Genomic DNA, 12,421 nt, shown 5'->3' with positions numbered 1-12,421 from the left:
CAGGGATGTAAGGTGGATGGTCTTAACATCCTGAACTTCATATTGTTTCAGTGGTTTTGTTGCTACATAAATGGCTGAAAAGATAAGTGATGTCATAATGCAGTAAGTACTGCAACACTGTTTGCCATAGCTACAGCCAGACCCTGAAGCAAATCATCTTGATGTTTCTAAATGTCTTGTTTGTGAATGCAAGGACTAGGTTTTGAGGGGTAACAAAATGACTGACAGGGTTTAGTATGTTGGCACTAAAATTAGGTAGGCGTACGATACATGCCTGGTGAGTGTTTATATTTTTCAAGATTTTGTAAATATGTATACAATTTCACATTCAGTATCTTCAAGAAGACTTGCAGAAGGCTTACAATAAAATCTACTGAAATCATAAAATCTTATCAATCTGAGCCTTGTAGAAGAAAGTTTGGATTTATACCCCGCTTTTCTCAACCATAAGGACTCCCAAAGGAGCTTACAATCACAATGCCTTCCTCTCCCCACAACAGATACCTTGAGAGGTAGGTGGGGCTGAGAGAGTTCTGAGAAAACAGATCACTAGCCCAAGGTCACCCAAGCAGGCTTCATTGGAGGTGGGGAATCAAACCTGGTTCTCCACATTAGAATCCACCACTTTTAACCCCGCTGGCTCCTAAAATTAGTCACAGCTGCCAATTAAGTAATGGAACCAAAAACCACAATTTAGTGACAATGAACATAATCTAAACTGGTGCCTGCTCTTGGGACCCCTTGTTGAATTTGTGATCCAGGCTCAATGCATGCGAGAGATTGAATAGGGAAACCTGGGTTCCACTTGGCATGGCCTGGCATCTTAGCCAATATTAGCTTTAATTTGTCTCATAGGGTGAAATGACAGGCTGCAAATGAGTCACCTTCAAAGCGACTTTCAATAAAATCATGGCCATGAAAAATAGTGTCACCCTGGGGTTATAGAAGCAGCTGCTTCGGGGAAGAAGGAATTCAGTAGAACTGATCCTTTAGCAAAACACCCCATCTGTTTTGTTCCTTTTAGTGTAGGGTTGCACTCTGATGGATTTTGCCAAGTATCCTGACTGCATGGAGGGACTTAGACACAGATTCATGGTAATTCTTTTCTGATTATTGACTGGAATGGGTCCAGAGGAGGGCAACCAAAATGGTCAAAGGTCAGGAATCCATGCCCTACGAGGAGAGGCTTAGGGAGCTGGGGATGTTTAGTTTGCTGAAGAGAAGGTTAAGAGGTGACATAATAGCCATGTTTAGATATTTGAAGGGATGTTATGTTGGTGAGGGAGCAAGCTTGTGTTCTGCGGCTGCAGAGGCTAGGATCAGGAAGGAGTAACTGGTTCAAGGTGAAGGAAAAGAGATTCCACCTAAACATCAGGAAAAACTTCCTGACAGTAAGGGCTGTTCAACAGTGGAAGGCACTACCTCGGAGGGTGGTGGAGTCTCCTTTGGAGGTTTTTAAAGAGAGGCTGGATGGCCATCTGACAGGAGTGCTTTGATTGTGCGTTCCTGCATTGCAGGGGGTTGGACTTGATGGCCCTTGGGGTCTCTTCCAACTCTATGATTCTATTTCAATGCGCCCATTATGGACAATAAAATAAAAACAGTATTTTTGAATTTAATATTATCTGGTATCTTCAGACTTCAACTAGTAGGAGTGCCCAGTCTTAAGAAAGGGTCTGAAAACTAAGGTTAAAAGTAAAGGTCACAGTGCAAACACCAAGTCATTACTGATCCATGGGATAACGTCACATCAGAACATTTTCTAGGCAGACTGTGTTAATCGAGTGGTTTGCCCTTGCCTTCCCCAGTCATCTACACCTTACTCCTGTGGTGGCGAACCTTTGGCACTCCAGATGTTATGGACTGCAATTCCCATCAACCCCTGCCAATTGGCCATGCTGGCAGGGGCTGATGGGAATTGTAGTCCATAACATCTGGAGTTCCAAAGGTTCGCCACCACTGCCTTACTCCTAGCAAGCTAGATAGTAGGAGGGAAGGCTGAGTCGAGCTGGCTACCTGAAACTGACTTCTGTCAAGTCATGAGCAGAGCTTTGACTGCTGTACTGCAGATTACCACTCTGCACCTTCCTGAAAATAGAACCGCAGCTTTATATAAATAGTAAACAATATGCCATGATAAACATGATGGTGCACCATGAAAAATGAATTTGCTGAAAACTCTTGTGAGCCCAGATTTTGCGCCCTAAGAGGATGCCACCTACTGCATCTCTGAATGATTCACTGCTAGTAAGTTACCCTCTGATGACTTGGTAGCACTTTACGCATATAGAATATTCTATTTTCTCATGGGGGCAAATAATGTGGCTTCAGTGCAGTTCTGTGTGGGAAGCCGTAGGTCAATCGTGGAAATTTGCCCCAATGCTTCTTGAAGCTTTTGAGCACTTAGAGCACACTCTTCACTCCTTTCTGGAGCTAAGAGCAAGTTGGTTTCTTGCCGGTTAGTTGACAATTTGGACTTCTAATTTTGAAGATTCCTCACTCCTCCACCTGAGTGGCAGAGACTTATCTGGTGAACCAGATGTGTTTCCGCACTCCTACATTCCTGCTGGGTGACCTTGGGCTAGTCACAGTTCTTGGGAACTCTCAGCCCCACCTACCTCACAAGGTATCTGTTGTGGGGAGAGGAAGGGAAAGGAGCTTGTGAGCCACCTTGAGTCTCTTTACAGAAGAGAAAGGTGGGGTATAAATCCAAACTCCTGTTCTTCTTGGGACCCTCTGTTGAGTCAGTGACCCAGACTCAATGCATGCAATTTGTTCATGCTCCATAGGATTTTTTTTCTACCAGTCCCTTTTTTTCCTGCTGTTGTGATAGTCATAAGAACACAAGAACGAGCCTGCTGGATCAGACCAGAGTCCATCTAGTCCAGCTCTCTGCTACTCGCAGTGGCCCACCAGGTGCCTTCGGGAGCTCACCTGCTGGATGTGAAAGCAATGGCCTTCTGCGGCTGCTGCTCCTGAGCACCTGGTCTGCTAAGGCATTTGCAATCTCAGATCAAGGAGGATCAAGATCGGTAGCCATAGATCAACTTCTCCTCCATAAATCTGTCCAAGCCCCTTTTAAAGCTATCCAGGTTAGTGGCCATCACCACCTCCTGTGGCAGCATATTCCAAACACCAATCACACGTTGCGTGAAGAAGTGTTTCCTTTGATTAGTCCTAATTCTTCCCCCCCAGCATTTTCAATGAATGCCCCCTGATTCTAGTATTGTGAGAAAGAGAGAAAAATTTCTCTCTGTCAACAGAGAGATCTGTCAACATATCTGTCAACATATGGTGACCTCTGTCAACATATGGTGACCCTGTAGGGTTTTCAAGGCAAGAGTTGACAAAGGTGTTTGGATGTTGCCTGCCTCTGTATAAAGACCCTGTAGTTCCTTCATGGTCTCCCATCCAAGTGCTAACCTGGGCTGACCCTGCTTAGCTTCCAAGATCTGATGAGAGCCGGCCAGCCTGGGCCATCTAGGTTAGGGAACCAAATCCAACTAGCTGGCTGTTTTTCAATTGCAGTCCAAAGAAGATTTCTGCTTTTAACAAACCAGCTATGGTGGGATTGTGAGGGAGGCAGACTTTCGGTGTCCTTCATCACTTTTCTTTGCCTAGTCCTATGCAGAAATGTTGTAAATCTTTGGTGTGATTATTATACCACACTTCTTAGAAATGCAGAGCTTGTGAAATAAAGAGGCAGAGGCAGCTGCTTACTGAAAAATAGAGTTTACTTATTACAAAAGAAGCGAAGGGGAAACTTGGATACAAAACAAGAAAATTTCTTTCTATGTGGCTAGCTAGCTCCATTAGCTAGCCTCCGCTTGGCTATCACATGGCTAATAAGCTACTAGAGAGCATGTGCAGAGAAAGAACAAAGAATATATACCTATATCCTACCTGCGGACCCGCATGTATCTCATGCCAGGACTTATTGACCAATTACCGGGTCACTGACTTCTGACCCCACTAACTAATTAGCATGCATAATGTTAACTCCTTCATTACTGGATTGTATGACTGGCAGAAATCATTGGAGACTGGGATTTTTTCAATAGCAAAAGGTTACTTTATCTGAGGCAGCTGAAACATGCTCAGTGATGCCTGCAAGAAAACAACAAAGGCCAAGACTCACAAGATCAGTTGTGACATACTGTCAAGTCACAACTGATTTATGTTACCTGGACCAAGGAGCTCTCAAGACAAGTGAGAAGCAGAGGTGGTCTCACTCTCAGGAAAGAAAAACACACTTCCCTGGGAGTAAGATCCACTGAAGAACAGTGGACCAACTTCAGATTAGACCTGTATATGCCCAGCTGCAGGTCTTAGATATATACACAATTTGCCTGCAAATATTTCTAATAGCATTCTTTCTGAAACAGGATTCACTCTACTTGCCCAGAGACAGACATCAAGAACAAACTGGTCAGATGACTCATCAAATAGGTAGGTCTGTATGTTTTGGGAACCTCATGATTGTTTAACAATAACAGTTGTGTCAATTTCCCAGAGTTTCTGGAATAGAGTAACCCTGGTGGTTAGAGAAGGTTGGTTGTTAGGGTTGGAGCCTGTGGAGGGCAGGGTTTGGGGAGGGAAGGGACTTCAATAGGGTATAATCCCATATAGTCAATTTCTCCAGATTAACTGATTTCTGTTTCCTGGAGATCAGTTGTAACAGTGGAAGGGCCTTAGGAGTGACCAGCCGCTGACTGCAATGCCCCCTTTTATTCTCATGTTCTGGGTCCCTTTAACATCCGTGGGACCCACCGTTTTCCCCTCCTTGGGAGGGTTTTAATAAGGGTTTTATTGCCGTTTTATTGTATTGACCGCTGTACTTTAATTTTAATGGGTTTTAGTTGTATGTTGTTGTGAAGTTATGTTGTACACCGCCCAGAGCCCTCCGGGGGTAGGGCGGTATATAAAACCCATTGATTGATTGATTGATTGATTGATTGATTGATTGATTGATTGATTGATTGATTGATTGATTGATTGATTGATGTCTTCGGTCATCACCTGGAACTTGGCAACCCTAAATATACTCCTATTGCCTCTATAGCAATGCTCTCCTGAATGAGACTGTTCTACATAGTCTCCAGAATGATGGAGGTGTGGGTGACCAGCTCAAGCAGGCCACTGCCCAGGGTGGGAGCACAACAGAAAATGCACGTACATAAAAGACAATTGTTAATCTTGCCCGTTTGCCGGGTGGCATCCTCAAAAGGCCTAGCTTGGACGTGTGAAGCTGTTGTGGTGGAGCATAGGAGGGGAAATGTGAGGTTCCAAAGCCATTAAGTGTTGCCTTGTATGTGATGCTCAGTGTCTTATTTTTTTTTAATTAAACTTCTATACCACCCTCCCCCTAGGGCCTTGGTGGCGAACCTTTGGCACTCCAGATGTTATGGACTACAATTCCCATTGGCCCCAATTGGCCATGCTGGCAGGGGCTGATGGGAATTGTAGTCCATAACATCTGGAGTGCCAAAGGTTTGCCACCACTGCCCTAGGGGCTTACGGCGGTGAACAACAATAAGTAACAATAAAAAATATAAAATAAGCATTAAAACAGTAGCAATTCAGTAATCCACTTAATAAAGAGAAACATTACAACAGATGGTGTCAAATGCCCCCCTCCCCCCTTGAACTGAACTTGGCAACTGATGGACAGCCAATGGAGCAACTGAAAAATGAGTGTGTCTGTGTGAGTGTGTGTGTGTGTGTGGGGGGGGTATAGTGACAACTAAATGACATGTTGGGAGAACTGGACGTTGCCCTTTCTTGAATCTTCCCCTCAATGGGATTCTTATCTTTTGACTTGGGAGAAAATCCAAATTGTGCAATCAAAATGAAATTAAGAAAAAGTATGTTTTTGGGAAATGATCTGACACGCTTTAACCTTTATCATTTTTAGTTATGCGACCGGGCGCTGCTATATGACTACAAAAAATAATTGCTCATGTGCCAAAGTTACATGCTGTGTTAATCTTCATTTGCTAATTCATTACCAGGTGGAAGTGGTCCATTCCCCCCTCCAGATGGGCTGATAGCCTTATGACTGAGACTGCTTCCGTTTTTAGGGCAATTTTGTATGCCTTAATCATTCTTTTACTGCCATTAACATTCAACTGAATTAAAATAATAGTTCCACAAAGCCCTTGATATAATTCTATATTTCATATTTTTAAATTTAAAAAAATGTTTACATGGAATTAAAATCAAACATGACAATCATTGTGATGCTTGCATAAATCTCTATCGTTTGGTTTCACAGCATCTCTATCATGATTTTTAAGGCTCGAGAAATTAAAACACAGGCTCTGTCCTTATCCCTATAGTCCTTATAAACTCTAATTACACAGGTCATTCATTTGTATAACGATCCAAGTCTTCAATCAGTATAATCCAAAACAGCTTTCCATCTTTTTAATTCTATATCTATCTCTCTATATATAAATCTATCAGTGTGTTTTTCTGCTGGCTGGTAATCTCCCAAACTACTGGACGGATTGCTTTGAAATTTTCACACAACGTCACATTCACGTGCAGCCAGGTTTCCATACTGTTTCCACACCTCCTTAGGACCAGCCACCTTCACATGGCCCACCCACCCTAACAGAGGAAGGGGAACGTTAGGGAGGGGCCGGCCGGGTTGCAGTGCAAGGGAACGGGAGAGAGGGAGGGGAGCGAGGGGCCCCTTGCCCCTCCCCTCCCTTACAAACATTGTGCAATTACACATGTTCGAACCGTTTGCTTCCCCTTTTCTTTCTTTTCCACTTCACCAGACTCAGCCACAGCAATGCGTGGCCGGGCCCGCTAGTTTTATTTGAAGTTCTACCAAAGCGCACCTAAGACCTTGTTACATTTACTTTGAAATAAGTCTCAGTTCACATTTCTAAATCTTTTCTCAGGTTGGTTCTCAGTTTGCAGACGCCACTGAATTCCAAGATCAATTGCTTTTTCAACAAAGAAAAAAACAGCGAGAAAAATCTATTTTGCATAGCCGTAAAAAAAGTGATAAACAAGGAACAAACTTTTTGTCTTTTGCCCAGGTGAAAAGCAAAGCAGAAGAAACTGCATCAAGGGAGCATTCAGTGTCCTTAACACAACAGGTTCCATAAAGCTGCGTAAGAGAATTGCCAGCTTTCGCCAAAAGGTGCCCTAAGGGTGTTTTTCTTGTCTAGCGAGAGGGTAACGCGATACAAGTCCTGAGCATCTGTATAAATACAGTGAAAAGATGAGAAGTGATTGGCATGAACTAGGATGCCCACTCCAGATTGGGAAATTCCTGAAGATTTGGGGGGGATTAGGGAGGGGAGTGAGTGAGGGGGGCATGCAAGGGAGGGGAGGGAGGGGGCCCTGCATCTGGAGATGGCCCAACCACCCTAGCGGAGGGAGGGGAGGGGTGGCATGCAAGGGAAGGGGAGGGAGGGAGAGGAGGGAGGGGTGGAGTGCATGGGAGGGGAGGGAGGGGGCCCTGCATCTGGACATGGCCCACCCACCCTAGGGGAGGGAGGGAGGGGTGGCATGCAAGGGATGGGGAGTGAAGGAGGGGAAGGAGTGAGGGGTGGCATGCAAGGGAGGGGAGGGAGGGAGCCCTGCATCTGGACAAGGCCCAACCACCCTAGCAAAGGGAGGGGAGGGGTGGCATGCAAGGGAAGGGGAGGGAGAGAAGGGAGGGGTGGAGTGCACGGGAGGGGAGGGAGGGGGCCCTGCATCTGGACATGGCCCACCCACCCTAGGGGAGGGAGGGAGGGGTGGCATGCAAGGGAGGGGAGGGAGTCTCCACTCTCCAAAGGAGCCATTTCCTCCCAGGAAACTGATCCCTGCAGTCTGGAGATCACTTGTAATTCCAGGAGATCTCCAGATCCTACCTGAGGGTTGGCAACCCTAAATGATGGTGGTAACTCATTTCTCCCCAGTATTCATCCTCCCAAATCAGTAATTGAGCTACAGTTCTGTGTACACTTACTACTTGACAGCCGGTCCTGTTTAGGAATTCCCTTCTGAGCAAATATCTGTAGGATGAGCTTCCAGTTTGCGTTCTGTTCACTACTCTCTGTAAGCAAGAAGTAGTTTGGGCAAATTTCTTTCCTGACAGATACTATTGCCCTTTTGGAGCCTCACTGCCAAATTCAAGACCGAGGGGGTTAGGCTTATCTGGGAAATGGTATCTTCTCTTCTGGCAGTGTTTCTCTGCACGCTTGTAATGTTGAGGTGAACCGGTCTGGTGGGTGAGGCTTAGAAAGCGAAAGCTGAATGCAGTCAAGCTGGAAATTATGCTGGTGCGAAGGCTGGAAATTATGCTGGTGCGAAGGCTGGGGTTCTGGGACTAAACGACCTATTTGATATTAGCAAAGATAGGTGTTTTCCACCCGCCACAATTACCCCGGGATAGAATCAGGATCATAGATACCGGGTTGTTTGTATCTCAGTTTCTCCCTTTGCATGGCTGTCCATTTCCATGAAGGAATTGAGTTGAAATACTCCAATTAATTTTGCACGAGCCCTCAGTTTATTTGTATTTGCAATGCAAATGGGAAGGGGAGGGGGAGGGGGTGCGGCTCGGGGGAGGAGGCGGAGCCCCCAGGTGCAATGAGGGGGGCGCCCAGAAACAATTTGTCTCTAGGTGCCATTCCCCCCGGTACAATTTGTCCCTGGGCTCCATTTCCCCCTGATACGCCTCTGCACTACTGGGTTCCAGTTCTCACCTGTGCTGCCAGAAGAACTCAGTAAAAGTCTTCTTAAGAAATTATGCAGTACTTCCAGTTCATACCTCCAAATTCCCTAACCATATTAAAAGCTGAGCTTGCACCTTAAGTTTGAGATGCTTACATTGCAGGGTGTCTGCAGGTGAGTCTGAGAATGCTACTGGCACATTTCCCTGCTGCAATTTTGATCTGGGAAAGACTACAGGTTTAGATTAGCATAGCTTTGTGAGTACTCATTCAGGGTGTAATCACCAAGCTCCATTTACCTGTGCTGCTCCGGAGCCTACCATAACTCTCTCTTACCCTCAGGTTGCTTCATTTTTAAAATGGAGGACAGCTCTGATATTTCCTCCTGTGGACCCGGAGGGCCTAAAGCCCTGTGTGTTTGTGTATTAAGTGCCATGAAGTCATTTCTGACTTTTGACAACCTTATGAATTAAAGGCCTCCCAAATGTCCTATTGTTGACAACTTTGATCAGTTCTTGCAAACTGAAGTCTGCGGCTTCCTTTATTGAGACAATCCATCTGATGCTGGTTGGGTCTTTCCTCCTTTCCTGCTGCTTTCAATTTTTCATAGCATTGCTGTCTTTCCCAGTGACTCTGGTCTTATAATGTGACCAAAGTATGATAGCCTCAGATTATTCGTTTTATCTTTCTGGGAGAGTTCAGGCTTCATTTGATCGAGAACTCACTCATTTCTCTTTCTGGTATCCATAAAACTCTTCCCCAACAGCACATTTCAAATGAATCGACTTTCTTCTTGGCAGCTTTCTTCATTGTCCAACTTTTGAAACTCTTTGTAAAGCCTTGTGTATCCCTAAAGAAGTATGTCCTAACTTGCCATTACAATTTATTTTATTTATTTATTTTATTAAACTTATAGGCCGCCTATCCCCGAAGGGCTCAAGGCGGCTTCCAACATGGCTGTTACATAGACAGCAATCAACAACATAAAATACTAAAATCATTAAAACCCAAGAACTAAGCAGCAGTTTACTACAGAACTATAGGTTAAGCAACCCAGTTCATAAATTAATTAAGACAGGCGCCCCGCCGAAGGCCATTAAAAGAAGAAAAAGAGGAGGGAGTAAGTAGGGCCTGGGATGGAATTTATAAGTAAGACAGGCCCAGCTTTAATAGAATGGAACGGCAGTCTCAGTTTTGATTTCAATTTCAGTGTCGATAGGGGGCAGTAGATCCACGGCCGGTTTTCCCCGAAAGCCAGGTGGAAAAGCTCCGCCTTGCAGGCCCTATGGAACTCATTAAGGTCCCGCGAGGCCCGCATAGCCGGAGGTGGGCAGATTCCACTAGGCAGGGGCCAGAGCCGTAAAGGCTCTGGCCCGGGTTGAGGCCAGCCGTATTGCTGCAGGACCAGGGGTCACCAGTAGATCTGCCGCTGCCGAAGCAGCTGCACCTATGTGGGACATATGGGGTGATGCGTCCCCGCAGGCATGTGGGCCCCATGCCGCTGCAGGCCTTAAAGGTTAAAACCAGCACCTTGAAAACGCATCCGGAACTCCACTGGAAGCCAGTGCAGACGGGTACAGCACAGGGGTGATATGATCTGAATAACCACCACCTGTTGGGAAGCCGTGCCGCTGCATTCTGGACCAGCTTCAGCTTCCGGATCAGTCGCGAAGGGAAGGCCCAAGCAGAGAGCGAAGTTACAATAATCAAGCCCCTCGAGGTGACCGTCGCATGGATCACAGTGGCCAGGTCGGACTGGGAGAGATAGGGAGCCAGCCGCCGTGCCTGGCGAAGGTGGAAGAACGCAACCTGGGTAACATGGGCCACCTGGTTCTCCATAGATAATGAAGAGTCCAGGCGGACCCCCAGGCTGCGAGCCAGAGATGTTGGGGCTAACATGACCCCCTCCAGATTCGGAGAAGAAAGTTGCAGCCTACCTCTAGACCTCATACACTGCTGACCCTTGATGTCCAGGAGGAGGAGGAAGAAAGGGAATGCAATTTGCATGGGACAGGTGTGGGTGCAGAGGTGGGATCCAGCAGGTTCTCACAGGTTCCCGAGAGTAGGTTACTAATTATTTGTGTGTGCCGAGAGGGGGTTACTAATTGGTGATTTTGCCACGTGATTTTTGCCTTAGTTACGCCCCTCCTCTCAGCAGTAGCACACAGAACTTGGAGCAGTCTAGCAGGAGGTGCAATCGGGCGCAGTATGGCAGCCCGCTTCGCCTGCGTGCATCTGCTTCCTGCCCGGCGACCGGCGCAGCTGCCGCGCATCGCTTGGCACAGCCCCGTACCAGGAAATGCCCCTACCCCGGAATGCCCGGCCATGCCCCTCTATCATGCCTCATTTAGCCCCCCCCCATTCGGCTTTACGCTACAGTTTGAATCCCACCACCAGGGGAACCTGTTACTAAAATTTTTGGATCCCACCACTGTGTGGGTGGCTGCTGGGATACTAACCCAATGACAATTGCTTCTCATCTTTAGCAAGCAGGGGACAATAAAAACAGTACAGGTAAATGTTTTCTGCTGCTCCAGAGACTTGTTCTCCTACATTCTGTATTTTAATTAGACTCTAATTTTAATTGAATTGCCTAAATTTAGTTAGTGAAATTAGCTACTGCACCCGTTTTTAAATTTATGGGGTTTTCATGTTCGAGTCAGTTTTTATTGTATTATTTATTTCTATTGTAAATTGCCCTGAGCCAGTTTGGGAGGGGCGATTAAGAAATTTGATGAATAAAATAGATTTGATAACTTAATAGTGTCTGTTTTTCTGTGGCAGCTTTCAGATTCCAGTGGCAGATACTGGGAAGACCTGGCAACTAGTCCCGATAGTTCAGTGACCTCTCTTAATGGCAGAAAACATCCAGAAGCTGACTCGTCTATTCCATGCATGACCGCATTGGAAGCCTCCTTCCCTCCAGAAGAAGAAAAACCCCTCCAGAAGGCTGCAATATGGGCCTCAAGAGGAAGCCACGCGGACCTTGACATGGAAATGGACAACGACCTCCAAAGAGTAAACGAAAGTCTCGGCGCTGGCATAATGGTTGATCTACCCCACAGATCTTCTAAGCCCTCTGACCATCCTAAAGGCACAGGAGTCTTTGGTGAACCGGACGATCTGATGCTTGATCCTTCTTCACTCATGGATATCGACATTTTGGATTCTTCAGGACTCCTCCAAAATCTCCTTGGGACTTCCTCACTACAGCCTCTGTTGGCAGCCCCCATTGGTGACATTGTAATGCACAACGAAATGGGCATCAGAAACACCAAAGAGATCCCAGTCCTAGAGTGGGTTGGGGAAACTCTGAGGAAACAGAAACTGCAGGCAATGCAGATTTGAAGCAGAAAAGTGGGATTGCTGATAATTTGCGTGAGCACAATAAATCACAGTGGGTGCACAGGTGAACAGCACAGGTGGAGGTGCTTTTTTCCCCTGCCATTGCATGAAAAGGTGACTGAGCAGACTAGTAGGGCACAAACCTACTTTATTTCCTTTCCACTCACCTTGCATGACTGAGGTCTCTCTAAGCCAGTGATGGCGAACCTTTTTGAGACAGAGTGCCCAAACTGTAACCCAAACCCCAGTTATTTATTGCCAAGTGCCAACCTGGCAATTTAACCTGACTGCTGAGGTTTTAGTTTAGAAAGAAACAGTTGGCTCCCTCTTCCTCCGCCCCACCTGCTCAATCAGGGGCCAGCCTGCTCTAGCCTCCAGCAAGTTCCACACACACCGCT

The 12,421-nt window shown here is 46.2% G+C and overlaps 1 protein-coding gene across 1 annotated transcript; it reads left to right on the top strand.

Annotated features, from left to right (window-relative positions):
* The first annotated feature begins 4,081 nt into the window (after positions 1-4,081).
* On the top strand, positions 4,082-12,156 carry LOC125427182. The gene is made up of 3 exons (XM_048486302.1): positions 4,082-4,449; positions 7,053-7,156; positions 11,463-12,156. The coding sequence occupies exons 1-3, from the start codon at positions 4,434-4,436 to the stop codon at positions 12,024-12,026; spliced, it is 684 nt and encodes a 227-aa protein (XP_048342259.1). The 5' UTR covers positions 4,082-4,433; the 3' UTR covers positions 12,027-12,156.
* Positions 12,157-12,421: the final 265 nt, after the last annotated feature.

The sequence above is a fragment of the Sphaerodactylus townsendi genome, linkage group LG02, assembly GCF_021028975.2.
Source record: "Sphaerodactylus townsendi isolate TG3544 linkage group LG02, MPM_Stown_v2.3, whole genome shotgun sequence".
NCBI classification, from domain to species: domain Eukaryota; kingdom Metazoa; phylum Chordata; class Lepidosauria; order Squamata; family Sphaerodactylidae; genus Sphaerodactylus; species Sphaerodactylus townsendi.
The sequence above is the reverse complement of the archived record's forward strand: the minus strand, read 5'-3'. Positions and strand labels throughout refer to the sequence as shown.